Source organism: Podospora pseudocomata, chromosome 4, assembly GCF_035222375.1.
Source record: "Podospora pseudocomata strain CBS 415.72m chromosome 4, whole genome shotgun sequence".
NCBI classification, from domain to species: domain Eukaryota; kingdom Fungi; phylum Ascomycota; class Sordariomycetes; order Sordariales; family Podosporaceae; genus Podospora; species Podospora pseudocomata.
Window position 1 is genome coordinate 965,274 of NC_085888.1, and position 25,769 is coordinate 991,042.

Below are 25,769 nucleotides of genomic sequence, written 5' to 3' on the forward strand. Positions count from 1 at the left end.
CCACAGGTAAGGCTACTCCCGTCCTGATTGGTTCTACTAGCGATTGGCTGTGCGCGTTGCGCCCCGCACATGGTCTGGCTTGCCTGTTAGCTTAACTGTGACAAAATGATACCGGTTGAAGGCACTTCTAAACACTCCTGGTTCGGTACAGCTGAACAGTATACAACAAATAGGTTGTCTTAATCACAATAGTCTAGATATTAACGATTATGACTTGTATTGTATACTACGGAACTATCTATCTACACCAGCCAGGCCCTTCGTATATAGAGATCTCAATCCTCCAGATACCTCCGTACCTGGCTCACCACGGCTCACCTCTGCTAAGAGGTAAGTGTCACAGTTCAGAAGAGCGGGGGTCGCTCGGACCAATAGACTGGAGCAACGGATAAGTGGGGCCTGTGGGGCAGGAGATAACACGGGCAAGGGGATCTAGGAACTGAGAGATAGATCCATGGATTAGAGGATAGATCCAGGTACGGAGGTACCTGGGGGTCAAGGCCTATATATACGGAGGAACTGGCTGGCGTGGATAGACAGTTCCGCAGTATGCAATACAAGTCACAATCGTTGGTATTCAGACTATTGTGATTGAGACAAGCCATTGTTGTACACTGTTTAGCTGTACCGAACCAGGATTGTTCAGAAGTGCCTTCAACCAGTATCCCTTTCAGAGGTTCTGGATAGGGGTTCGTCACATGTTTACATTGAGACATCTTGTTGTGCACTGTTTAGCTGCACCGAACCAATTGTCAGAAGTTACCTTCAACCAGTATCCCTTTCAGAGGTTCTGTACAGGGGTTCGTCACAGTGTTCTGTTGAACTTCTCACAGTGCTCGGTTGCTAGGGCACACCCTTTTCCATTGCCCAATATAGCATCCTACCAACCCTAACCCTATTTTGGAGTTCCCCTGAACGCCCCTAACATGGCTGGCGATATCAGCATGAAGATACCCAGCCACAGAGGGTTTCAGCTCCTCGTTTCAGCCACGGCGTCGTATTCAGGCGTCATCAGCTGCGGTTTGGCGGTTGCTGTCCCGCAACCGCGCAAGCAGAACCCCACCCACGTCCCGCGACACCGGGAACCCCGCCATGAGCTTCAAGGCTCCATCCATAGCTCCCCAACCTGGAAAGTTGCTGGCACAACCAAAACACACCGCAACTCTCCCTCCCAAGTAAACTCAACTTCATAGCCACTCAATCTGCGAGTAATTCTCTCCCCTCTCTTTCCATAACTTCATAATCAGTCGTGATATCACCAAAATGTCTATCGAGCTCGACAAGATCTTCGCCGCCTCCCCGGCGACAACCCGCGGCCAGCCAACCCAGCTCTCGGCCGATCCAAAGGGGGAGCAAATAGCTTTCGCTGTACGTCCCGTTGCTTCTTTATCTTGATATACATCATAATCTCTAATGTATAACCCCTTCAACAGTCCGGCAAATCAATCTTCCTCCGCTCCCTCACCAACCCCTCCTCCTCCAAGCAATACACCTCCCACACCACCACCACCACCGTAGCCAAGTTCTCCCCCTCGGGCTTCTACGTCGCCTCAGGCGACATCTCGGGCAAGATCCGCGTCTGGGACTCGGTCGAGGCAGTCAACACCAAAGGCGAATACCCCATCATCTCGGGCCGCATCACCGACATCGCCTGGGACGGGGACTCGCAGCGCGTCATCGCCGTCGGTGACGGCCGCGAGAGGTTCGGCCACTGCATCACTGCCGACAGCGGCAACTCGGTCGGCGAGGTGTCCGGGCACAGCAAGGTCATCAACGCGGTGGCGATCCGGCAGCAGCGCCCGCTTCGCGCGGCGACGGTGTCGGACGATGGGAGCATGTGCTTCCTGCATGGCGCGCCGTTCAAGTTCAACAGCAAGGCGACGGGGCTGCACAAGGGGTTTGTTCAGGGGACCGAGTTCAGCCCTGATGGGTCGTGGTTGGTGACGGTGGGGAGTGATAAGAGGATTCAGATTTATGACGGCAAGACTGGGGAGCCGCTTAAGGCGGTTGGGGAGGGGGTTCATACGGGGAGTATCTTGGGTGTGAGCTGGAATAAGGACTCGAAGAGGTTTGTGACGGCGAGCGCGGATAAGACGGTTAGGGTGTGGGATGTGCAGTCGGGGGAGAATGTTGCGACGTGGAAGATTGGTGAGGAAGGGAGCTCCAACCCTCAAGATCAGCAGGTTGGTGTTGTTTGGACTCGTGGGCCGCAGGAAATCATCGTCAGTTTGAGCTTGAGCGGTGATTTGAACTATTTCACCGTTGGCTCTTCTACCCCACAAGCAGTAATTGAAGGCCACAACAAGAGCGTCACCGCGCTTTCGGCCACCTCAAACAGAAACGGAACCAAGGTCACAACCGGCAGCTTCGACGGCAAGGTGGTCGCCTGGGACATTGGGACTGGCGTCGGGAAGGCCCCAGAAGGCGAGGCGCACTCCAACCAAGTCGTTCAGTTCGCCTCGGCCGGTGGCAGGGTCTACAGCGTCGGCTGGGACGACACCCTCCGCATCATCGATGAGGCTACAAACCTGTTCCTCGCCTCCCCAGTGAAGCTCAGCTCGCAACCCAAGGGCATCTCAGCGTCTTCGGACGGCACGATCGCGGTCGCTCTCAACTCCAGCATCGCCATCTACGACAGCGACGGCAAACTTCTCGGCGAAACACCCGTAAGCTACACCCCCACCACCATCGCCATCAGCGGCTCTTATGTCGCCGTTGGCGCAGACAACAACACGGTCCAGGTATACAACCTCGGCAGCGGAGGCAACCTCTCCCCGACCGAGAAACTGACCAACTCCACCACCGCCATCTCAACACTGTCATTCTCCCCGGAGGGAAAGTACCTCGCGGCGGGTAACTCGTCTGGCAAGATTGTCGTGTACACCACCGGCTCGTGGGAGGTGGCCACCGACAGGTGGTCCTCCCACACGGCGAGGGTGCTGAGCATTGCGTGGAACAAGGCGGGGACGCACGCGGTGTCGGGGGGGTTGGACACGAATGTTTTTGTCTGGAGTTTGGCGAAGCCAGGAAGCAGAGTCAAGGCTGCGAATGCGCACAAGGATGGGGTGTATGGGGTTGCGTTTGTGGAGGGGGATGAAAAGGTTGTGAGCTCGGGTGGCGATGCTGCTGTTAAGGTGTGGAATCTGAAGAATTTGCAGTAAGGAGGGGAAAGGAAGGAATGAAGCGTTTATGAGTTTATGTATGGTATGGTATATTAATGGTGGTTACCTAGCCGGAGTTACTGTTGTTTTTTAATGAAGAGTATAAACTTGTTGTTAATAGATGGAGTTTGTGTAGCTCAAGTTGATATGTGTGTGGTATAGGGATGTGATGATGGTATCATGAACAACACCTACGCTTACACTAGCCCTAAGGATGACAGGTTGAAAAGCTCACCAATAAAAGTTTGTTAAGTGACCCTCTAATACGCTTCTTTAGACTTTGATAGCCTATACCTATTCTAAAGAAAAAAGGTACATGGAAAAAGAAAATGGCAAAAAAAAAGCAAACGCTGGAAATCAAATACACTGGGTGACGGACCAGGAGTCGAACCTGGATCTTCGCTCAAACTCGGGAATGTAATAACCGCTTACTACCACGCCACGGAAACACATGAATCTGGTCAAATGACAGTATCAGTAAAAGAATCAAACCACCGCGATGACTTCCAGCTGACTTGGCAAATGTAGCTACATCTATAGACGCAAAACGTCACATGTATCTGCTGGACAGCTATGAATCTCTGTACATGAGCAAAGCTACCTTCGACATCCCGCTAAACTCCCAACACATGTTCATCAATGGACCCTCGAGCTACCAGTTGTAGCGTCGGTAATCTGTTCCCTAGACCCGCCGGCCCAGTTAGATTGCCCTCTCCCAGTGACCTTTCCCAATAAATCCACATTCAGCCAACTCCCGTCTGTTTCTTCTAGTGTTTACCCTCGGTCTCATGCGGATTTCAACGGTGTTGTGCTTCCTCCTCTCCATTTTAAATCTCTCTCTTCTCTCGAATTGATCGATTCCGTTCATAGCCACTCTCGTACGTTCCCCAACTGAGATACCAGACTGACGAGATCCATCACAAAGCGTACCCAAACATCACAGTAGGCCCTAGCGGCAATTCCAGCATAGAGTGCGACCATCCAACCAAAGAGGGGCGGCGATTCCAACACAGAGCACCACACCCGACCAGAAGAGAGCGCGTGCAAGAATTAGAAACAGTACCCTCACCAACGCAAAGACCAGTCTGAGGACCAACAAAGAGCTCTCGCTAGAGACAAGAAAAGGTTGTCGATTAACTTGTCCAGCTTGCCCGCGGGGTTGCAGTCGGTGGCAGCCGGAGATCTCGGCTCTTTCAGCAGTGATGTCTGGCGTCCCAAATCCTGTCCTTCTACCAGTACAGGGCAGTTCACATCAGACTTCTCCTTGACTGGCGTAGCGTGCCAATATTCTCGCATCGACTCGCTCAGTCGTGCAGAGCACTTCGAGTCCGGTATGCTAGTCTTCACCACAACGGCAACATCGCGCTGCCCAATTTGAATTTCCGACACTGTCACCGCTGCCATCACAGTTGGATTTCTAGTCCAGTTGCATCCGTGCGGCATCAGCTGGCTCGACAGCGGCGTCAAGAGTTGGGCTGCCAGCCCCAGTTCCAGCTTTCTCCCGGGTTTCCTGTCTCTTGTCAAGCGACTCCAGTTGCAGCAAGTGTTTCTTGCGCTCAAACTCCTCTGGATAACACGTCAGTACCACCCAATCGAAGAGCTTGAAGCGTTCTGCCTCCGGGACAGGGAACGGCGCAGGCCTGTATGGGGGAAGGTGGTCCAGCCTGCCTTTTTGGATGAGCTGTAGGACATTGTCAATGGCATGGGGAAGGTTACTGTAGCACTGTTAATTTTGGCTGTACAAGATGTCCGAGCTCCTGGGAACTGAATACTTACTCAATCTTCCCATGGACCGCCCAGCCCTGCCTTTGCACCTCCACAGCAAGCTCCAGTTGGTGATTATCCATCAATGTTGGATTGGGCACCACAATCAAGGGAGCCCCATATCTTCTGACTTCGAGGATGGTTCCCGCACCTGTTTAAATATTAGCTTTCTCAACTCCTGGGTATGAGTGTTAAGCAAAGAGCTCACCTGCGTGCGCAATGACGCACCCTGCCAAGCTCTTGCCTTGCTCGCCTCGGCATTCCAGCATATAAGGCTTCAGAACAGGAGCATAGGAGAAGCACTCCACCTGCAAGTCTGCCAGCAACTCCCCTGAGCGCAAGGCCTCGAGTTGAGTCTCAAACCAAGCAAGGTTAGGACCACATTGGACTGTCAACTTCTTGAACCCGGCGACCTGTAGGCGAGTGAGGAAAGGGCCAGTGATGACCTGCTCGAGAAGAGGCAGGAAAGAAGCGATCGAGCCGATGGTGACAAAACAGTTACGTCCAGAGAGGACTGGGGATTCCTCAGTCGAGGCCATTTGAGGGGCAGAACCGGGTGTTGATGTTGATGTTGAACTAGATGTGAGGTCCAAGTAGTGCCCATTGTCTTGGCTCCTGTCCGAATCGGGACAGGTGGCGTCCTTGTTAGTGATGGCAGCCGGCAATGTCCCGTTATCGTTATCGGGCATCATATCGATATCGAACGACCTTGAGAGGTTCCTCACACGTTCAGGGTCGGGCTTTTGCTGGGAACCGACGTGGTGAGAGTCCCCTGTCTCATTGAGGGTGTCAGCTACCAAGTAGGCAGGACTCGGTGGTGTAGCGGCCCTGGAAGTTGAAGTGGTCATGTTGTCGTTGTTTCTTGTGGCTGTGAGCTAGCCAGTGCGAATGCTGAGGGTGGTCAATATTAGCTTTGCAATTCCACTAAATTCTGGGAACGAAGTGAAGAGAAGGAGGTAAAATAAAGTTAAGCTCTCATCCAAAGAGCAGAAATTTCTTTCATTTGGCCATGAGGGCTCTTGTCACAACACTGGCAAGTGCTCGCAACTTGGAATGTGCAAGTCCAAGTGTGGCGCTAAGATGTGGCTCGTGCTCAGCCAAGCTCAGCTCAGCCAGCACCGAGCGGCTGGGCCAAACTCCAAATTTTTGGCGACGAGAAGTTCCGGCCGTGCAGTGGAAGCCCCCCGTGTAAGCACCCTTCCACCGATCCCGACCGACCCCAACTTCCCGGGATGGCTTCCGCCGCCAATTCTCTCCGGCTATGCCTCCGGGCTAGCAGACAGTTATCAGTACGACCTGCAGCGTCCCCCCTCCTGCGCCGGGCCTTGACCACAACCGCCCCGCAATGCGCTCGCCCAGGTCGCAAAAAGGGCTGGAAAGACCCCAGCAACAATTTCGAGTTTCCTGAGCCATACGAGGGCAAGGTCTTCCAAGATTTGGGCGAACAGTTGAGGTACTCTCTGGAAAACGACGAGTTGGCCGAGGCCGACCGGGCTGCCGTTCAGCAGGCCCTGGCGAGCTGGGAGAACAAGCCAAACGAGGAGAAGATGGAGGAGCAGCAGATTGTCAAAGAAATTGACAAGGAGTTTGCCCCTCTGAGAGCACCTGTTCGTGCTAGGAGAAACTCTTTCTGGCACGAGGAAGAGCAGGACACCGATTTGATCACCGACGAGGTTGGGGAGGACGACTTTGAGGAGAATGACATGATGGCTATGGGTCACGCCAAGCTGGAGGAGCACCGCGAGTACAGAGAATACGCACGTATTGCCGTGTGGGAGATGCCATTGCTTTCGAGTACGTGCCTCTGAGTCATGCTGCTGAGAGTATGTGGTACTAACACCCGCCAGAATTCGCAAAGAAGTTCGTGCCGCCCAAGAATAATGAGGTTCTTCGTTTCCGGTACACCACATATATGGGTGAATTCCACCCTGCTGACCGCAAGGTCGTGGTCGAGTTTGACCCCCGGGATTTGTTCGAGCTCACCGAGGTTCAGCGAGACAAGCTTCGCAAACTGGCTGGTGCCAGATACAACCCAGAAAGGGGAATCATCAAAATGAGTTGCGAGAAATTCGAACTCCCAGCCCAGAACAAGCGATGGCTTGGTGACACGATTGCCAAGTTGATCACTGCGGCCAAGGTAGGATGAATCGATCATCTACCGAGACCATAATGCTGATCAGATCATCTAGGACCCCACGGATACGTTTGAGGACATCCCCTTGGACACCCGGCACCACAAGTTCAAGAGCATCCCGAAGTACCCCAAGGAGTGGTACATGTCAAACCAACGAAGGCAGCAGCTCTTGGCTCAGAGGCGAGAGTCTTTGAAGCTGGATCATAACAAGAGACAGAACAGTCAACTGATTGATGGTGTAAAAGTGATCCAACAGGGCGCGCTTTCTACGCTCTCTGCGTCGAAGGAGAAGGAGCCCGTGGCAGTGCGGGTCAAGCCTCTATAGAGAGAGGGTGTGAGAGGGTTCTCACCCGGCGCCACTACCGTCAGCCGCCTGGTGGTATGCTGGCTGGCGGCTGTCGTAGTTGGAGCGGAAAATGTACATCATCTGTAAAAAGTAAAGAGACCATGTCAAATGTGAATATAGACGATTGGTACTGACTGCCGGTGTTAAGGTTAAGGGGCGACCCCTGAAGCAAGCCTTGCACCCCCACAACCCCTAACCCTATAGGTTTCTCTCGTTAAAATCTCATCGGGTTGCCAACTTGGCTTGCCAGAGACGTCAAGCATGAACCTGGTACCTGGGAGGCTCCGAAACGGCCCCACGTCCCGACCGGAGCATATCCACGAATGCTTATCAAGCTGGCGGGTTTCTCACTTCGGGAATTAAAAAGAAACCGTCGATCGGAATTCTTCGCTTTTTGGAGCAGTTCTGGCTCCTCGAACAATCAAATGTTTGAAGGTGAGAGCCTCGGCAGCCCTTTGTCTTTGAGAGGGTGGGGTAACATCCAGCACCAAACATTTGGGCCAACTTGTGCCTCGAGAGGGGGATGCTGCAGATGACCCCTGCATGCAGATGGTTAGTTGACTTCCATTGCAGTTCACACAGATGATGCCATCTCAGCCTTCTATAAACTTGATCTCCTTTGGGATCCCCCGAACGTTTCACTGAATGGAAAGATAGTACACGTGTCGCCCACGTCTTGTCTGCTGCAACGCAAATCTAAAGACTGAACTCCGCCGAGAGTTCATGACAATATACCTAAGGCCCTTCTAGAAATGTTCAACACCACAGAGGCCGATGTAATTAGCGGCGGGCATGATGGGATGGCAAGGGGATGCTAGTGCAGCGCAAAGATGGGGTAGCACTCTGGGCGGCGAGAGGTGCCTCGGCTCCATCCACTTAATTTGATTAGGGATGCATCGGATTTCGATCGCATGCATGTTACTTTTTCTTGAAGAAGGTCAGCCCTCCGGTGCCGTTCCTGCTTCTGGATAAAGACCCTGCTCCTGTGATGATTTTGGGACTGCCTACCTAGCTGTTGAAAGCTCTTGTTTCTGCCACCTTTTGCTTCTCCTCCTTTTTCTCTCAAACTTCCAGGTTGTCTGCTTCCATTCTCTCCATCTCTTTTGCGCCAGTTCATCGACCCTGCGCCAGAACCGAGCGGACCGACGCACGCACGCACGCACGTGAAAGCCACCGGCGGGAAGAGACACACGACACAAGATGGTTACCAAAGCTCCCGAGTTCCAGGCCACGGCCCTGGAGGCCATTCCCAAGATCGCCAGCCTCGCTCGCGGTCAGTTCCGCACTCACAAGACCAAGAACGTCGAATGGCGCAAGACGCAGCTTCGCAAACTCTACTGGGCCCTCGAGGACTTCAAGCCCCAGCTCGTTGAGGCGCTCAAGAGCGATCTTGGAAAGTCTAGCTTCGAGGCCCTCCTCACAGAGGTTGACTGGGTGAAGAAGGACTGCATGTGGATGCTCGACCATCTCGACAGCTTTGTCAAGGACCAGAAGCTGGGCTCTCCCGATGTCCCCGCCACTTATTCCATCATGAACTTCCGCGTCAAGAAGGAGCCCCTCGGAACCGTCCTCATCATCGGCCCCTACAACTACCCCATCCAGCTCCTTCTGTGCCCTCTTGTTGGCGCCATCGCCGCCGGCTGTACCGCCGTCCTCAAGCCCTCCGAGCTCACCCCCGCGTGCGCCATGTGGACCAAGGAGCTGATCGAGAAGCGCCTCGACTCTGGATCCTTCTCGGTTGTCAACGGTGCCATCCCCGAAACCAACGCGCTCATGGCCGAGAAGTGGGACAAAATTTTCTTCACCGGCAGCGCCCAGGTCGGCTCCATCATTGCCCAAAAGGCTGCCCAGACACTCACCCCTGTTGTCCTCGAGCTCGGCGGCAAGAACCCCGCCTTCATCACCAAGAACTGCGGCAACTTGGCCCTGGCGGCCAGGAGACTCCTCTGGGGCAAGACCCAGAATGCGGGTCAGGTCTGCATGTCCCAGAACTATGTTCTCATCGACAAGGACCTCGTGCCTACTTTTATCGAGTTCCTCAAGGTCGCCTACAAGGACATGTTCCCCAACGGTGCCAAGGCCAGCCCCGATCTTTCGCGCATTGTGAACAAGAGGCACTTCCACCGCATCAAGAAGATGTTGGATGACACCCAGGGCAAGATCGTCATGGGTGGTGAGCTGAATGAGAGTGAGCTGTACATTGAGCCCACGGCTGTGCTGGTCAACTCTGTCAACGACTCGATGATGCAGGAGGAGTCTTTTGGTCCTATTTTCTCTATTTACCCGGTCAACACTTTGGATGAGGCGCTCAACATTGCCAACTTGATCCACAAGACGCCTTTGTCGCTGTTTACTTTTGGTAACAAGGCTGAGAACAACAGAAGCACGCGCCCCTTTTTCTACCCCTTAACCATGACAAATAGCTAACGGCATCCAGTTCTCAACGAGATGACCTCGGGCGGTGCGACCATCAACGACGGCTTCTTCCATGGCGCGGTCAACACGGTCCCCTTTGGCGGCGTTGGCGATTCCGGCTGGGGTGCCTACCGCGGCAAGGCCTCCTTCGACTCCTTCACCCACTTCCGCACCATCGCCGAGACGCCCGGCTGGGCCGAGAAGCTCATCCGCGTGCGGTACATGCCCTACGACTTCAAGGCCCTCGCCTTCCTCAACCGCCTCACCGAGAAGTCGCCCAACTTTGACCGCAGCGGCAAGGTCGTCAAGGGGTTCGGCTATTGGATCAAGTTTCTGTTTGGTCTGGGCGGCAAGAGCGCCAAAGGTGCGTTCTTGAGGTGGCTTGTTGTCTTGGTGGCTCACTACATGTACACGAACCGATCCTAAGGATTCGGTGATTTGTGACTTTTAGTACTGGGTTGTTTTGGGTGTTTTGTTTTAGCCTTGCTTTTTGGCGATTCCCCCCTGTGTCATGTTATACTCCCGATGAGAAGAAATGAAAAAGAGAAGAAATGGTTTCTAATGATTTTTTTTTTGCTGTGTTTTTAGACGACGATTATGAGAGACTCTCTTCCGAAGCTTGATGTTAGCGGACCACTTTTTGACCCAAGAGCCGAGCGACCACCTTTCCAACCACCTTTCCAACCACCTTTCCAACCGAACCGAACTGGACGAACTTGCATCGGCCAAGCTTCCTTCCAAGACACATATTACTACCTAATCTTTTTTTATACCTCGTGCTGTACTATCACCATTACTTGTACTATATGGGCTGGCATATACTTTTTCTTCGGTTTTTTTTTTTTTTTTTTTTTTTTTTGAATTTCATGAAAGGCGGCAGGTGGAAAAGGAAACGGCTCAGGCTATTAGGCTTGATGGTCATGGAACAGAATACCGGTTCTTTTTTTTTCAGGCATTTACAACATCATATAGGTATTACCTACGCAAGCAGGCGTGGCATATTTTCATGGCGTGTCTGGTGCGGAGGGAGTAAATTATATCTTCTTTTTGATATCATATGCCAAGTTGTCTTGTGAATGGGTGTAACATGCATGCCCAACCCGAGCGTTCCTTTTTACATTATCCATCCATCCCCCTTTCCCGATCAATTCCTCAACGCTCTTGTCAACTCCTCCCCCCTCTGCCCGCCCAAATAGATATCCTCCACCCCCGTCTCCCCCAACATGGCCATCTCACAAGCCTCGGCATACCCCCGTATCACCATATCCTCATCCACCCTGCACCCATTCTCCACCAACGCCGTCACGACGTTCCTCAGTCTGGCAATCTCCCTCATGGTAGCGCTGTCGATAAAGTCATTCTGACTGCTGTACACCCCCGCGCTGACATTCTCCTCCATATTCGTAATCCCCATATGCTTCTGCTCCAGCTCCTTGGCCACCTGCTCAACATGCTTGCTGATCCAGACGTAACCATTCACCCCCAGTATAACATCCATCTTCCCCCCTCCGTTCTGCCCCTCCATCGTCCAGACCTGTCTCCTCGACCGTACCACCCCGGACCCGCCGCCCTGCCCAGAAAGAGCAACAAACAGCCCGTTGCGGAGTTTTCCGTATTTGAGCGAGCGCGTGTGGAGGACTGCGCCTCCGTCCTGAAAGAGCTGCTGCACTTCGGCGACGACGAGGTCGCCCTCGGCGAAGAAGGTGCGGATTTGGAGCTCGTCGGTTTCTGTGCGCTTGCGGAGGATGCCGCCGGGGAGGTTGATGGCTGAGAGGGGGAGCGAGGCGAGCTGGATCGAGTTAATGTCTACGCGCCAGCGCTTGGCTTGGACTTCGAGGATGCGGCCTACTACTAGGTCGCCTACCTCGGGGGTGTAGCGGGCGCGGAGGGGGGAGACGGAGATGAGCTTGTTGGTGCGGGTGGTGATGCCGGCGAGGGAGGAGGTGATGTTTGTGGTGCTGGGGGGGATGTAGGTGCCGTGGCCGCGCATCCATTGGGGGTCTGGGGTGATGAGGGTGCCGGGGGTGACGAGGTTGGTGAAGAGGGGGTTGTTGGAGGGGTGGGTGGATTTTTGGTGGGAGGGAAGGCCGAGGGAGGCGAAGTCGAGGTGGGCGCCTCCTCCGCCGTCGTCGCTGGAGAGGTCGGAGTCGGCGTCGGAGATGTCGTGGGGGGAAGGGGGTGGGTGGGAGGGTTTGGGGGGGAGGATTGTGATGGGCATTTTCTTGTGAGTGAGACCTCGGGGGTCTGATATTGAGGTGGGTTGAGATGAAACTTCGATTTTTGGAAGGATTGATGAAATTGATACGGTGGCGGTTTGAAGGGTATCTCTAGACTCTCAAACGTCGAAATTATTTTGCTGTTGTAAAGTTGGGTTGTGAACTAAATGAGATGAGTGTTTTCTACTTCCTCACATCTCAAAAGTGATGTGAAGCTCGAGCCTCCAAAATTCAGTTTCCACACTTCCGTTTCCCGAACGGTAGATAGCCAAGCAATTCCCCACCCCCGGATTTTCTCCGTTTTTGATTCTAGCTTTTCTGCAGCTTTTCTTGCCTGCCGCCGCAAGTCCCGCTAATGCTTTCCCGCCCTCGCTTCCCGTTCGTGACCCGAATCCGTCATCTCATCCCGTCACTGATCACAAGCAGCTTCCTTGATTGATCGATTGATTGATCATGACCTCTTCTTTCCTGCTGTAGCTCATGAGGCGACCGCCCTGAACCGTCCCCAGCTTCACATGGCTGGGACACTGCCGGATATTACATGTTTTCTACTACAACAACAACTGCAAAGCCAACACCGATTATGACTCTGCTGCTACGAGGGCCCTGTCGCCTGCTCGCCCCCCACAAACATGCGACATGCCATCCCCGCGCAGGGGCAGTCTGCACATCACCACCATCGTCACGGTTCATAGCTCTACCACAACGCCGAAATGCCTCGTCTTCTTCCACCGACAATAATGCGCAACAGCAGCCCCCCTCCCCCTCTCCTGCCCCGCGACGAACTCGCCCGAAAACAGCCCTCTTCTTCCCCGGTCAGGGCGTCCAAAAGGTCGGCATGCTCGCCCCTTGGCTCGAAGCCTTCCCCACCACCGCCGCGCCGATAGTCGAAGAAATAGACCACATTGTCGGGTATAGACTCTCGGACGTGATCGCCAATGGCCCGTCCAAAGACCTCAACCTCACCCCCAACGCCCAGCCCGCCATCATGGCGACCTCGATCCTGATACTGCGTATCCTAGAAAAGGAATTCGGGTTCAAGGTGGATGAACGAGTGGATTTCACACTGGGACATTCCCTGGGGGAGTTTGCGGCACTGGTGTCGTCTGGCTACATTGAATTCGAAGACTCGCTGCACATGGTGCAGAAACGGGCCGAGGCCATGGCGGATGCGACGAGGAAGGCAGAGGAGGAGTACGGAGGGGAGTATGGCATGGTGGCTATTGTTTCCGAGCCGCCGCACATGCAGCAGTTGATAGCTGCGATCGAGGAGTTTGTTGGGTATGGGAGCGAGGGGGGGAAGAGCGAGAGTGCGGAGAACAGGTCGCCGATCGAGCAGGTGCTTATTGCGAATGTAAATTCCAAGAACCAGATTGTGCTGTCGGGGAATATTGAACGGATCAAGACGCTGGTGGCGCATGTGAGGCAGTTTTTGGGGCACGATCCTAGGGCTGTGAGGCTGAAGAGTGATAGTCCTTTTCATAGCCCGATTATGAAGCCTGCTGTGGGGGTTATGCATAGGATTTTGAACGGGAGGAGTCGTCGGGTGAAGGGGAGGGAGGGAGAGGATATTGTTAGCTGGCCGGGGCTGGTGCCGTGTGTGAGTAATGTGACCGCGAGGGTGTTTGGGAGTAGGGAAGAAGTAAAGGATTTGCTGGCGAGGCAGTGTTTGGAGACTGTCCAGTGGTGGGGGAGCATCAAGTATTTGGATCAGGAGGAGAAGGTGAGGAGATGGGTGGGGATTGGGCCGGGGAAGGTTGGGAGGAACTTAGTGGGCAAGGAGGTGGGGATGAGAGGGAAGGATGCGGTCAAGGGGGGTGGTGTGTGGGCTATTACTGATCCGAGCGAGATTGAGGAGGTGTTGAGGGGGTTGGAGGAGACGGAGAATTTGGTGGACGAGGAGGCCCAGTGATTTTTACGGGAGAGAGTATTATTATACCACTTGCGTATGGATATGGACATGGAAGTGGTTTGGTTTGACATGTTCAACAGCGAGCAGCGGGCGGCGGTTTGGCGTTTGGGTTATTTGGGGGTTTGATGTGCCCACCTAGGATACAAACTGTAATTGGTTACCCATTTATTTTTTACTCTTTACTCACGTCACAGGGGTAATTGTCTGTGGCATATGTTGGATGCTATGTCTATGATAACTGGATGTGTAAGTGAAGGCTATGGGCCGCCCCAAAACGGTGACCCACCAGTGCGGTACCTAGACTAGACTAAACCCCTGCGGCCCAAACAGCTGGCGTTAGCGGGGGGGAGCTTTGACCGCTGACATGCGCCTCCTTTCCAGCGCCCGTCCATCGAGGTTCTCTTTTTAAACCATACCACCACCCTAAAGGTAAATCCTCAGCACAAGATGTCGACCACCCTCCCCTCAATTGCCTGCTTGGGCGTAATAGGTCGAAACGTATGTCTCTCTCTCTCTCTTTCTTTTCTTTCTTCTAGGAAAGCGCAAACTGACGGTCAACTTAGAACAACCCCCTCCACATCTCCATCTTCAACTCCTACGACCCCTCCACCAACTCGTTCCGTCCAGTCCGCACGCCCCTCCAATTCTCCCTACTGCTCTCCTCCACCCTCGACATCTTTGAGCTCCGATCCCGCGCCCACGCCGCCCAGGGGACCGGCCTAACAGGTGACTTTGGCCTGCTGCACGCGGTAGACGAGAAGCTGGCGGCCTATGGCTTCGAGACCAACACGGGGGTGAAGTTTGTGGTCGTGGTGGACATGAGAGGGAGGAGAGCGTCGACTGCTGCTGCTGGCGTGGGAGAGGATGGGAAGAAGAGCAATGCGGTGGGGACGACTGGGGTGGGGCTGAGAGAAGGGGAGATGAGGGTTGTGTTCAAGGCGATGCAGGCGGCGTATATCCGGTTGATGCAGAACCCTTTTTACGATCCGGATGAGCATAGCCCCCTGACGGGGCCGGGGAAGAAGATTACGAGTAGGAGGTTTGGGGAGGAGATGAGGAAGATTGGGGAGGGGTGGGTGCCAGGGGTGACGAGTTTGTCATTTTGAGTAGTTACGGTGTGGGTGTGTGTGCTAATGGGCGTTTGAAAAGGGGATACCTGGGTGTTTTTGGCGTTTTTTTTTCCTCTATCACAGCATTTCTTCTTCCAACGAAACAGAGACATTGTTTCTTTCAAGCAAGCGAAAACAGGGTTTATATTTACGGTTAGGATAGGTACGAGAGATAACCAATCCAGAGAAGCCAACCAAAACGCCAATCATCATCCCTTGTATGTACAGGAACTTCATCACCAGCAAATCTCGTCACTCGAACGAATTCGTCAGACTAAATTCCTCAAACGGCATTCCCTCCTCCCAGGCCTCCTCCCCTCCCTCGGGCCTCACAACTTTTGCCCACCCCGTCACCAACGCCCTCCAGTAACACGCCTCGGCCGCTTTGGAGAAATACCCCCCTCCGACAAACAGCTCCCTCTGCCTGGTGGCGATCCCCTCGGCAACCTCTGGGTTTTCTTCTAACCACCTCACCGTCTCCTCCAGATCAGACCAGTCAGGCTTGACAAAAACAATATTCGCCTCCCTCGCGTCCACACCCGTCCCCCAAGCGCCCTTGACTCGTTCAGTCGTCTCCCATCTCTTGCCGGTCAACTCCCCACTGTAAACGGGTCTCACAAGATGGGTGGTGTGCTGCATCCAGAGAATGGGGGGCGTCAAAACGACGCTCTGGCACATTTGCAGAAATTGAAACCGGCCCGAGTAGGCGATTCCCTCGGTGTGGATGACGTATTTGTAGCGGCAAAAGTCCTGGATGGGCAAGGCGTTGGTTGCGTTGCGGTTTTTGCCTGTCCACTCTAACTTTTGGACGTCGAAGATTTCGGGGTGGGGGCGGGTGGTTTGGAGGAGGTTTTGGCGGAGGTGAGGGGAGAGGACCGAGTTGAACCAGGTTGTTCCGCGCCAGACGGCTTTGGGGATTTTGGAGGGGAAGGGGAGGGTTGATTCGAGGGAGGTGATGAGGGAGGCGGCGTGGGGGAGGGAGCGGATGAAGGGGAGGGGCCAGGACCAGAAGGAGAAGTGGGGGATTAGGAAGAGGCGTTGTTGTTGGGTGTTGGTTGGGGAGGGGGATTTGGGGGGGAAGATGGGGGAGGAGGCGGGGCGGGAGTAGGACCAGGCTGTGCCGAAGGGGGTGTCTTGGAAGTTGAGGGTGAAGAGGGTGTTTGGGAGGGGGGAGGGGGAGGTGAGGAGGGCGCGGTTGAGTTGGTGGAGGGAGGCGGTGCGGGACTGTTTCCCCCTGGGGGGGGGAGGATGTTAGTGAGGGGGGATGAAGAGGGGTGGGATGAACTGGGGGGTGTTTACGTTTGACATTTCTTGTGACAGATCTTTTCGTCGCTGGGCGTGGATGATGTAGATTTGCCCGTCTTTTATCCTTCCTTGTAATGGGCCTTGGTTGTTGGAGTATCTCTTCATGGTGAACGGACCCTTGGCGACGGCATCGTCGATTTCTTTGGTGAGGCCTGGGAAGGCAGCATTGCATTGGTCTTCGTCTAGGGAAAGATTGTTGAGCAGCTCTGGGGGTGGCGGTCTTTGGCTTAGTTGTTTGGAAAGTGCTGGCTTCAAAGACGACGACGACGACGACGACGATGATGGTGATGGTGTCCTCCAGAGAAACACAAAGCAGTAAAACACGAGGATTCCACCCGCGATGAGTGTTATTTGTGTTATTCGTCGCTTTTGTCGGTGTTTTATTTTCATCTTCATTCGATTCGAGGATGTGTGTATTGGGAGAGATATTGGTTTGGACATCGGGATACTGAAGCGCTTTTCGAGCATCGTGTCGGTTTGATCTCGTCTATCGTCGCTTGAATCTGCGGAGAGAAGGATTTCTTCACCACAACCTAGCCCAGGCAAGGAAAAAAAAGATGTACATCAAAGATGCATAGTGTTGAACATGTGGTTGCTCTTCTCCCGCGCTGTTCCCGAACCAGCACGGCGATGTGAAAACGATGTCATCAACACCTCTGTCCCAGGAAAGAGAGACGGCAGGTAGCGTACAAGACGAATGGCACACGGGGTCTAGCGAGAAGGAAACAAACAGTATCAAAATCTGGGGAAAGTCGCATGTTTGGACCTGCGGGGTCTCCCAAGACTTCAAATCCCAGGTTGAACGTTGACAAGACCTCAACCCGCGGCGACTCTTGCTCCGAAGCCATCGATCGCCCCCCATGTAGAGAGAGACCATGCTCACCCTTACAGGGAGACACCGCATCTGATTTGAGGAAGGGGGTGCTGCCCGGCAAAAGAAGCGGTACTTACGCAACCAGCCACAGGAAAGCTCGCCAGATTTCAATCTATCTTTCTATTCTTCCAGTGGTAGCTTGTGCAACAGTACCATACAACGTGCAAGTGCCTCTTGGTGTTTCCCCTACCCTACCACTTCCCCCTCCGAGAGCTGCGCGATTGTCCCGATTTAGCAACTCCCCCAGAGTCACCAAGACTCAAGCCCCCCCCGATGTAACCCTGCGACCGTTCTTCCCCACAAGTTTGACCAACCAATCGTTCGAGTCGTCGAGAGATCCGATTCCGTGTCTGTCAAAACCTGGAGGGGGCTAACGCACGATAAAAGGCGAGACGGGTAGGTAGCTTGTGTGTGGTTGTTTCCGGGTTTGATATGGGAAGCGAAACACGGCACGATAGGGTGTGAAAAGCTTCATGTCTGAGATACGGAGGCATTGAGAGCTGCTATGGTCAGTTTCATTCTACCATGGCGCAAACACCAGGTAAACGCCTGTGAGCTATCTCGATGTGATAACTTCCTATAGGTGGGATGGTTGTTTCTGAAAGTTCAAGATCAACCACTTCATAGGCACGCAGTTTTGCCCCTCATTGTCATTTTCACCTCGCCACTGCATAGTCACAATATTGACCAGCATATCTCACACACCTCTTTGATTCAGCAAACACTTTTGAACATTGCTAACCCTGCCCACAGTCCACCTCTGCTGACTTCTGGACTATTCCAGACTGTTCATTTTCCAAGTAATGGCTACAAGACCCAAAGAGATACCTAGTCACGTTATCGACAAGATAAATCTCACTAGAACAACAGCAACAACAACTCATGTTATAAACCTGACCACGTCCCAGACAATATCTTAGTCAATACCCCTTTAAAGGTACCTAGTCAGAAGGCCTTCGAAGATCGACTAACAGCAGTGTCTCTGGGTTTAGTATAGTGAAAAGTGGTATAATTGGGGCTGACATAGCTCGAAGCGGTATTGCTGGGGCTACCTTAGGGCGCCTGTAATCAATGTCGTGGGGACCGGGACGACAAAGAGTAGGATCTATAGAGCTAGGGTAGCGAGAACCGACGTTTCTGGGGCCGCCATGACGAAAAGCTATTTCGGTCGAGTCGCTGCTTTCAGAGCCGGTGTTTCTAGAGCCGGTGTTTCTAGAGCCCCTGCTGCTAGGCCCGGAATAATTAGCAGAAGTCTTGTTGGGGCCGGTATGACGAATCGATACCGCTCGGGCCGTCTTGGCTGGTGCCGGTGTTGCTAGAGCCAGTGTTATCGGGACCGGCTTCCTTAGAATTGGACCTTGGTAGTGCCTGGGCCGGTGTTGCTGGGTTCCGGGGGTTGTTAGACTGGGCGTGCCTAGAACCGGTATTACTGGATTTCGGGTTGCCGGAATCAGCTTGCCTAGAGCTGGTGTTCTTGGACTTGGACTTGGGGTTGTTTGACTCGGTGTGTCTGGAACCGGCGTGGCTGGAACCGCTATTGGGGGCGTTGCTGGATTCAGTGCTGCTGGGCTCAGTTTGCCTAGAGCCGGTACTGCTGGACTCGGGGTTACTGGACTCGGCATGCCTAGAGCCGGTAGTGCTGCTCGTCATGTTGAATACAGCTGTTGGCTAGAAGTATTATGGTAAAACGAACGTGGTCGGTTATGTGTGTAATCACATTTGAGAGAGGACAAAATGGTGCAGTTGAATGACGGGAGTTTGGGTACCTGAGTTTTCTAGTGATCCCTTTTGGGGAATCACGGGAATTAGAGCCCCAGCAACAACCAGAGGCTCTTGCTGACAGTCCAAATGGCAAGAGACATGGAGATGTTCTTCGATAGTTGGGAAAATACTGCAGTGTGACAGCCCTGGGTTGTCATACACGCCATAGCACTCAGATTCCGAGACCTATTGTTCATGGAATATATATACATTGTTTTGTACATGTTACCATCAACAACTCATCAAAAAACCCTCCTTCCAAATGAGGTTAGGATTACAGAGCCTGTCGGTTATGTAAACGTCAAATGAGCCCATCTGAAGTCGTATATACGCCACCTTTCACCTCGTCTAGAACCGCAAGCCAAGAGTCAAACTAAAACGATATTGTGACAGCCCTCCATGAGTCTCCGGCTACATACGTACAAGAACAAAAGCACTATACATGAATACACCCCAGTGGTATAAATAAACGCCTCTTTATGCTTCCCGGTCTAATGATTCTGTTGTTCCCTCCAGCTTCATGAAACCGCCACCGCTCCCAAATCCCAAACCCGTTCAAAAAGATGAAAAAAAGACACCGCTGTGTCCATGCGTTCCAGGCGATGCTATGCGTTTTGGTCATCGACAACCCAGTGCCTCCCAATCGTGTGTACCCTCCCGAAAACGCCGAGAAAAAAAGACCAAGAATATGATGTGCGTGTGTAAAGTGTGCAAAGGCGTATGAGTAGTTCGAAGCAAGTGACTAAACGTGCCTTGTGCGTTTCCCACCGCCAAACATATCCTTTCCGTTCCCGAGATCGACACCGTTTAGGTCGAAGTACTCAGCGAGGTTCATCTTTCTCTTGTGGCCCGCGCCCTGTCCCAAATCTCTCCGTGTCCTCCCAGGTCGTACATCTCTTCTTCTGGTGTTGCGTGGTGTCGTCCGGTTTGATGTGCTATGGTTTGATGCTTGGTTGGCATCAGACAGGTTGAGGTTGGCGAGCCGCATGGCCTCATCGTGAGGATAAGCATGTGCTGACTGGAAGTTGAAGGTATCCTGCGTAGGAACAACAAAGTCGACCTCCTCCACTATCGGGCTAGGCGGACAGGGAACCGTTGCAAGAACCGGAGTCGCCGACTCTCTCATCTGGACCTCTTCCCGGTCGACAGATGTTTGTGCTGCCGGAGGGCTCGTTCGTTGTGCCTGAGGGGATGAGGCGGCAGGCTCGGGCTTCTCGGGCTCGTCGTCGCTCTCGATGGATGGGGGTGTGGTGTCCCTAGTCTCTGATCTATCCATCGCCCATTTCCGGATCTTTGAGCCTACATCACCAGCAGACAGTCCGATGTTTTCTTTGTCCAGAAAGGCAATCAGGTCTTCAAGACAGTCTTGATAGCCATCGGCGCGAGACTTGGTTTGCGCGGCCGCTGACGTCTTGTAGAGCTTGGTGACGGACAGTGCAGCAGCCCGGAAGGCATCGAGAAGCTCGTGCGAATCGGCGCTCATGGCTGAATGTGAAGTTGTAGGCGGTAAAAAGAGGCGAGGTCTCGTCCACGCCCTGGCAGTCTATGAGGTTGTCGAAGTCGGTGGAAAGCTTCGGGGGTGATGACTCTGCCTGATTACTGGGGAGATCGAGGTACTGAGGGGTTTTCGCTAAACAACGAGAGCCAGGTTGAAGTGGGACTTGGAGTGGAGATGGACCTGTCAGGGTGTCGTTTTTGGCGGGGCGTTGCCTGGGAGCTTCTTCTTCTTCACTGTTGAGGCCCAGCCCGGCCTTGCACTTGAGGTTCTTGAAAAGAGTGTCGGTCGGATTAGAAGAAAGATCAACACACAATATGGCTATGATGTTTGGCTATAGGGATAAGATGATTGATGCTTGAGTCGGGCTGTCAACACGGCCAAGTCTGTGTTGTCATATGCTGAGTGAGTTGGACGAGCACGGGACTGGCTCCAACAGAGGCCGTGGAAGATTGGCTCCTTTCTTTCCAACAGGGCCAGTTACGGTTCAGGGGTTGTTGCATACCGCCTACAGCACGTGCGAAGCTCGGGCAAAGGCCGGTCCTCTCTCTGAGCCGTGCACATTGATTTCGAAGTGCTTCAATGAGCATAATACTCTGTATCTGGATCAGAGAGACAATGAATATAGAGAGGAAAACTGCTGTTTAGACTCAAGAAAGACTAGGTCACATAAGGTAGTTGCTTCAAAGTCAATGGAGAGCCTGTTGGCTGTTTTACAGTATATTGTAAATATGGAGCGAGGCTGTCTCTCACTGGCTCTTTCATTCATCAGTAGTGTTAATCAGCAGGGCGGCGGAGCCTTTTGGACGACGGCACTTTAATCCCCTCCGCCATCCAGGGCCTGTGATTGGCTGGGCTGGAACGCGGTTTGGCCAATTTGGGGTTCCTCGACCTCAGAAATTCGCACCTTACGGCACCCACCCTTCCTCAAACAACTACACCCCAAGCCGGCTTTCTGATTTTCACTCATTGCGCACACCAGACGACTTATCATCGCCAAAAAATCGTCGGCACCATCTCCGGGATCATAGCAACCTTCTCCGACTCGCTTACACACGCGAGAGCGCGTCTTCGTCGCGTATAATTGATCCAAAGCCTCGACGAGGTACCCAGCAGCCACCATGGCTCCCCGTGGCCGACAGAGCGACAACGACACCGACGCGTCCATGCAGGATGCGCCTGAGTCCGCCAGCCACGTTGTCGACGAGATGGTGAGTTTTATCTCCCGACTTGCTGGCCCAAGCCCAATCAACCGAACTGACCATATCTCCAGGAGGTCGACGAGACTCCCGATTATACCGACTCAGATACCAATCCAAATACTACCGCCAGCAGCGTAGCCGGGGAACCAGTTCCAGATGGCCGCAAGAAGCGCTCGGAGGCCAACCAACTGCGAAGAAGCATATTTGGTAAAAAGCACGACAGGTTGGGAGAATCAAAGGTAGGAAGATTGAACAGGCGCAAAGAATCATGCTGCCCGTGTCTGTAGGCTGACAATTCGATAGGAGGATGACACGATTCGCCGGTTCCGATACCTTTTGGGTTTGACTGATTTGTTCCGCCACTTCATCGAGCACAACCCAGACCCCAAAATCCGCGAAATCATGGCCGAGATCGATCGCCAAAATGAAGAAGCAGCGAAAAACAAGAAGGGCGCTGGTCGTCAGGGCGGCGCTACTAGTGAAAGACGTCGACGCACCGAGGCCGAGGAAGACGCCGAACTTCTCAAGGACGAAAAGCACGGTGGCTCAGCCGAGACCGTCTTCCGCGAATCCCCCGCTTTCATCAATGGCACCATGAGAGATTACCAGGTTGCCGGTCTGAACTGGCTCATTTCCCTCCACGAGAATGGTATCTCTGGTATTCTGGCCGACGAAATGGGTCTGGGCAAGACACTGCAGACCATCTCTTTCCTGGGCTATCTTCGGCACATCATGGGCATCACTGGTCCCCACCTCATCACAGTTCCGAAATCAACTCTGGACAACTGGAAGCGAGAGTTTGCAAAGTGGACGCCCGAGGTCAATGTGTTGATTTTGCAAGGCGCCAAGGAGGAGCGTCACCAGCTCATCAACGATCGGTTGGTGGACGAGGATTTCGACGTGTGCATCACCAGCTACGAAATGATTCTCCGAGAAAAGGCCCATCTTCGAAAATTCGCCTGGGAGTACATCATCATCGACGAGGCCCATCGCATCAAGAACGAGGAGTCCTCGCTTGCCCAGGTCATTCGCATGTTCAACTCGCGCAACCGTCTTTTGATCACGGGAACCCCGCTACAGAACAACCTGCACGAGCTTTGGGCGCTGCTCAACTTTTTGTTGCCTGATGTGTTTGGTGACTCTGAGGCTTTCGACCAGTGGTTCTCGGGCCAAGATAGAGACCAGGATACGGTTGTGCAGCAGCTGCACAAGGTGTTGCGGCCTTTCCTGCTTCGTCGTGTCAAGAGCGATGTGGAGAAGAGCCTTCTACCCAAGAAGGAGGTGAATGTCTACATTGGCATGTCGGAGATGCAAGTGAAGTGGTACAAGAGAATTCTGGAGAAGGACATTGACGCCGTCAACGGTGCAGGAGGCAAGCGCGAGTCCAAGACCAGACTTCTCAACATTGTGATGCAGCTTCGAAAGTGCTGCAACCACCCTTATCTGTTTGAAGGTGCGGAGCCGGGCCCTCCTTACACCACAGACGAGCATTTGGTCTTCAACTCCGGCAAGATGATTATTCTCGACAAGCTTCTCAAGAGAATGCAGGCCCAAGACAGTCGCGTGCTGATCTTCTCGCAAATGAGTCGCCTGTTGGATATCCTGGAGGACTACTGCGTCTTCCGCGGTTACAAGTACTGCAGAATCGATGGTGGCACAGCCCACGAGGATCGTATTGCGGCCATCGACGAGTACAACAAGCCCGGATCTGAGAAGTTCATCTTCTTGTTGACAACAAGAGCCGGTGGTTTGGGAATCAACTTGACAACCGCCGATATTGTTATTCTCTACGACAGCGACTGGAACCCCCAGGCCGATCTGCAGGCCATGGACAGAGCGCATCGTATTGGTCAAACCAAGCAAGTCGTGGTCTACCGGTTCGTGACAGACAATGCCATTGAAGAAAAGGTACTGGAGCGCGCGGCCCAGAAGCTGCGTCTTGATCAACTGGTTATCCAGCAGGGTCGCGCTCAAATTGCCGCCAAAGCTGCGGCGAACAAGGATGAGCTTTTGTCCATGATTCAGCACGGCGCCGGAAAGATTTTCGAGACCAAGAGCGCCTTTGGAGAACTGGCAGAGAAGGGTGGCGAGCTTGACGATGATGATATTGACAGAATTCTGAACGCCGGCGAGAGCCGGACGAAGGAGTTGAATGCCAAGTATGAGAAGCTTGGTATCGATGATTTGCAAAAGTTTACCTCCGAGTCAGCCTACGAGTGGAACGGCGAGGATTTTGCCGCCCGCAAGAAGGATGTCGGGCTTAGCTGGATCAACCCAGCGAAGCGTGAGCGCAAGGAGCAGATTTACTCGATTGACAAGTACTACAAGCAGGCCTTGCACACTGGTGGCCGGACTGCCGACACCAAGCCGAAGGCGCCTCGTGCCCCCAAGCAGGTAGCTGTACACGACTACCAGTTCTACCCACCCAGGCTCCGCGACCTTCAGGACAGGGAGACCGCCTACTATCGCAAGGAGATCGGCTACAAGGTTCCGTTACCCGAGGGCGACGACGACAACCTGTCTGAGCGGGAGGCCGAGAGGGCTCTCGACCAGCAGGAAATCGACAACGCCACTCCCCTGACCGAAGAAGAGCAAGAGGAGAAGCAACAGCTGGCTCAGCAAGGCTTTGGCGAGTGGAACAGGCGAGACTTTCAGCAGTTCATCAACGGTTCCGGTCGTTATGGCCGGAACAACTATGATGACATTGCTTTGGAGGTTGACAACAAGACTCCTGCAGAGATCAAGGCATACGCCAAGGTGTTCTGGCAGCGCTACACCGAGATCGCGGACTACCCCAAGTACCTAAAGGTGATTGAAGATGGTGAGGACCGCATGCGCAAGATCGAGCACCAACGCAAGATGTTGCGCAAGAAGATGGGCCAGTACCGTGTACCACTTCAACAACTCAAGATCAACTACTCGGTCTCGACTACCAACAAGAAGGTGTACACCGAGGAGGAGGACCGCTTCCTGCTGGTGCTGCTCGATAAGTACGGCGTGGACACGGAGGGCATCTACGAGAAGATTCGCGATGAGATCCGTGACAGCCCGCTGTTCAGGTTCGACTGGTTCTTCTTGAGCCGCACGCCCACTGAGCTGGGCCGTCGCTGCAACACCCTTCTCACCACCGTAGTGAAGGAGTTTGAGGACGTCAACACGACGACCAAGACCAACGGTACGAACGGCAAGCTCAAGAGGGAGCTGGAAGATAATGAGGAGAATGACGAGGATAGCATTCTTGGGTTGGCCCCGGCGAAGAAGAAGAGCAAGGCTAACGGGGTCAAGGTGAGCATACTTGTTATCGGATGACCAACGCGCTGTTTTTACAGTGCTGACCAAAATCTCACAGAACAAGGCTCTTGATAACGTCAAGTCGGCGACTGCCAGCAAGGCCAACTCGACATCCCCGTCAAGGGCGTCCAGTGTCGGGTCTACCAACTCGACTCCTGCGGCTACTAAGAGCAAGGCGAAGGGCAAGAAGAAATAGATTTTTTGTACGACACAGACATGGAAAGGAAAGATGATGAGAGCTACGTAGCCAGGAGGGTTGTTGGGAGTTTCTAGCTGTCATGGTTATTTGGTTGCCAGCAAGGTCATACCAGTGGGTCGGATTATTAGAAGGCCGGTGGGGGAGGCGATGTAAATTAGTATTGCTTGGGAAAGGGCGTTATTTGGGGTGTGTATTTGTAGGGAATTTTGTTGTTTCTTTTGTATTTATTGCCTTTGCGAAAACAGGGGGAAATGGGACGGGGAAAAGCTGGTTGCCGTCTGCCGTCGTTTCTTGCTAGTTGCTGGTGGTGGCGATACTTCTTCAGTGCTTTGCAGGTAATATCAGCTCGCAAGTAGCAAAAATGGAGTGCTTTTACAGCTATAGATATTCAAGTCTTTCTAGATTTGTCTACCCTGCCTGTGTCTAAAGTTATAACTTGAGTTTAAAAGAAAGAAAAAACCACGGGAAACCCCGGGCACGCAAGATAGGCTTCAACAGTGGCCCTGCCCACTGCAACAAAGACCGAAAGCTAAACTTTAGAGACGGGAGGCTTGCAAGTGTCTAAAGTTATATGTTCGGTTGAGC

The 25,769-nt window shown here is 53.3% G+C and overlaps 10 protein-coding genes across 10 annotated transcripts; 6 read left to right on the plus strand and 4 right to left on the minus strand.

Moving 5' to 3' along the window:
- Positions 1-810: 810 nt before the first annotated feature.
- Positions 811-3,302, plus strand: AIP1 (WD40 repeat-like protein). The gene is made up of 2 exons (XM_062889708.1): positions 811-1,368; positions 1,434-3,302. The coding sequence occupies exons 1-2, from the start codon at positions 1,264-1,266 to the stop codon at positions 3,159-3,161; spliced, it is 1,833 nt and encodes a 610-aa protein (XP_062743273.1). The 5' UTR covers positions 811-1,263; the 3' UTR covers positions 3,162-3,302.
- Positions 3,303-3,738: 436 nt separating this feature from the next.
- ALG13 (N-acetylglucosaminyldiphosphodolichol N-acetylglucosaminyltransferase catalytic subunit alg13) lies at positions 3,739-6,878 on the minus strand. Its single transcript, XM_062889709.1, has 3 exons — positions 5,134-6,878; positions 4,938-5,076; positions 3,739-4,876 (listed from the first exon to the last, which is right to left on the minus strand). Exons 1-3 carry the CDS (start codon positions 5,771-5,773, stop codon positions 4,579-4,581), a joined length of 1,077 nt encoding a protein of 358 aa, XP_062743274.1. The 5' UTR covers positions 5,774-6,878; the 3' UTR covers positions 3,739-4,578.
- On the plus strand, positions 6,079-7,598 carry RSM24 (37S ribosomal protein S24, mitochondrial). Its single transcript, XM_062889710.1, has 3 exons — positions 6,079-6,719; positions 6,773-7,062; positions 7,115-7,598. The coding sequence occupies exons 1-3, from the start codon at positions 6,158-6,160 to the stop codon at positions 7,382-7,384; spliced, it is 1,122 nt and encodes a 373-aa protein (XP_062743275.1). The 5' UTR covers positions 6,079-6,157; the 3' UTR covers positions 7,385-7,598.
- Positions 7,599-8,605: 1,007 nt separating this feature from the next.
- HFD1 (Hexadecenal dehydrogenase) lies at positions 8,606-10,246 on the plus strand (the record flags this gene model as incomplete). Its single annotated transcript, XM_062889711.1, has 2 exons — positions 8,606-9,788; positions 9,843-10,246. 2 exons carry the CDS (start codon positions 8,606-8,608, stop codon positions 10,244-10,246), a joined length of 1,587 nt encoding a protein of 528 aa, XP_062743276.1.
- Positions 10,247-10,964: 718 nt separating this feature from the next.
- On the minus strand, positions 10,965-12,038 carry rrp4 (Exosome complex component rrp4; the record flags this gene model as incomplete). Its single annotated transcript, XM_062889712.1, has 1 exon — positions 10,965-12,038. The coding sequence occupies one exon, from the start codon at positions 12,036-12,038 to the stop codon at positions 10,965-10,967; it is 1,074 nt and encodes a 357-aa protein (XP_062743277.1).
- Positions 12,039-12,619: 581 nt separating this feature from the next.
- Positions 12,620-13,948, plus strand: MCT1 ([acyl-carrier-protein] S-malonyltransferase; the record flags this gene model as incomplete). The annotated part of the gene is made up of 1 exon (XM_062889713.1): positions 12,620-13,948. The coding sequence occupies one exon, from the start codon at positions 12,620-12,622 to the stop codon at positions 13,946-13,948; it is 1,329 nt and encodes a 442-aa protein (XP_062743278.1).
- A 447-nt stretch (positions 13,949-14,395) lies between these two features.
- On the plus strand, positions 14,396-15,835 carry QC762_402680 (uncharacterized protein; the record flags this gene model as incomplete). Its single annotated transcript, XM_062889714.1, has 2 exons — positions 14,396-14,446; positions 14,512-15,835. The coding sequence occupies 2 exons, from the start codon at positions 14,396-14,398 to the stop codon at positions 15,052-15,054; spliced, it is 594 nt and encodes a 197-aa protein (XP_062743279.1). The 3' UTR covers positions 15,055-15,835.
- QC762_402690 (uncharacterized protein) lies at positions 15,145-17,320 on the minus strand. The gene is made up of 2 exons (XM_062889715.1): positions 16,357-17,320; positions 15,145-16,281 (listed from the first exon to the last, which is right to left on the minus strand). Exons 1-2 carry the CDS (start codon positions 16,828-16,830, stop codon positions 15,310-15,312), a joined length of 1,446 nt encoding a protein of 481 aa, XP_062743280.1. The 5' UTR covers positions 16,831-17,320; the 3' UTR covers positions 15,145-15,309.
- A 2,419-nt stretch (positions 17,321-19,739) lies between these two features.
- Positions 19,740-20,480, minus strand: QC762_402710 (uncharacterized protein; the record flags this gene model as incomplete). Its single annotated transcript, XM_062889716.1, has 1 exon — positions 19,740-20,480. The coding sequence occupies one exon, from the start codon at positions 20,478-20,480 to the stop codon at positions 19,740-19,742; it is 741 nt and encodes a 246-aa protein (XP_062743281.1).
- Positions 20,481-21,363: 883 nt separating this feature from the next.
- On the plus strand, positions 21,364-25,665 carry ISW2 (chromatin remodeling complex Adenosinetriphosphatase). The gene is made up of 4 exons (XM_062889717.1): positions 21,364-21,703; positions 21,766-21,933; positions 21,998-24,979; positions 25,044-25,665. The coding sequence occupies exons 1-4, from the start codon at positions 21,614-21,616 to the stop codon at positions 25,179-25,181; spliced, it is 3,378 nt and encodes a 1,125-aa protein (XP_062743282.1). The 5' UTR covers positions 21,364-21,613; the 3' UTR covers positions 25,182-25,665.
- Positions 25,666-25,769: the final 104 nt, after the last annotated feature.

What these genes read in the sequence shown, in the direction of transcription:
- AIP1 (XM_062889708.1), top strand. Translation starts at nt 1,264, where the DNA reads ATGTCTATCGAGCTCGACAAGATCTTCGCCGCCTCCCCGGCGACAACC. An exon ending in GGGAGCAAATAGCTTTCGCT is followed by an intron (nt 1,369 to 1,433) that starts GTACGTCCCGTT and finishes CCCCTTCAACAG; the next exon opens with TCCGGCAAATCAATCTTCCT.
- QC762_402690 (XM_062889715.1), bottom strand. Translation starts at nt 16,830, where the DNA reads ATGCTCGAAAAGCGCTTCAGTATCCCGATGTCCAAACCAATATCTCTC. An exon ending in TGTCACAAGAAATGTCAAAC is followed by an intron (nt 16,282 to 16,356) that starts GTAAACACCCCC and finishes AGGGGGAAACAG; the next exon opens with TCCCGCACCGCCTCCCTCCA.
- RSM24 (XM_062889710.1), top strand. Translation starts at nt 6,158, where the DNA reads ATGGCTTCCGCCGCCAATTCTCTCCGGCTATGCCTCCGGGCTAGCAGA. An exon ending in GGAGATGCCATTGCTTTCGA is followed by an intron (nt 6,720 to 6,772) that starts GTACGTGCCTCT and finishes AACACCCGCCAG; the next exon opens with AATTCGCAAAGAAGTTCGTG. An exon ending in AGTTGATCACTGCGGCCAAG is followed by an intron (nt 7,063 to 7,114) that starts GTAGGATGAATC and finishes CAGATCATCTAG; the next exon opens with GACCCCACGGATACGTTTGA.
- ISW2 (XM_062889717.1), top strand. Translation starts at nt 21,614, where the DNA reads ATGGCTCCCCGTGGCCGACAGAGCGACAACGACACCGACGCGTCCATG. An exon ending in ACAGGTTGGGAGAATCAAAG is followed by an intron (nt 21,934 to 21,997) that starts GTAGGAAGATTG and finishes ACAATTCGATAG; the next exon opens with GAGGATGACACGATTCGCCG. An exon ending in GCAAGGCTAACGGGGTCAAG is followed by an intron (nt 24,980 to 25,043) that starts GTGAGCATACTT and finishes AAAATCTCACAG; the next exon opens with AACAAGGCTCTTGATAACGT.
- ALG13 (XM_062889709.1), bottom strand. Translation starts at nt 5,773, where the DNA reads ATGACCACTTCAACTTCCAGGGCCGCTACACCACCGAGTCCTGCCTAC. An exon ending in GTGCGTCATTGCGCACGCAG is followed by an intron (nt 5,077 to 5,133) that starts GTGAGCTCTTTG and finishes ATATTTAAACAG; the next exon opens with GTGCGGGAACCATCCTCGAA. An exon ending in GCGGTCCATGGGAAGATTGA is followed by an intron (nt 4,877 to 4,937) that starts GTAAGTATTCAG and finishes ACAGTGCTACAG; the next exon opens with TAACCTTCCCCATGCCATTG.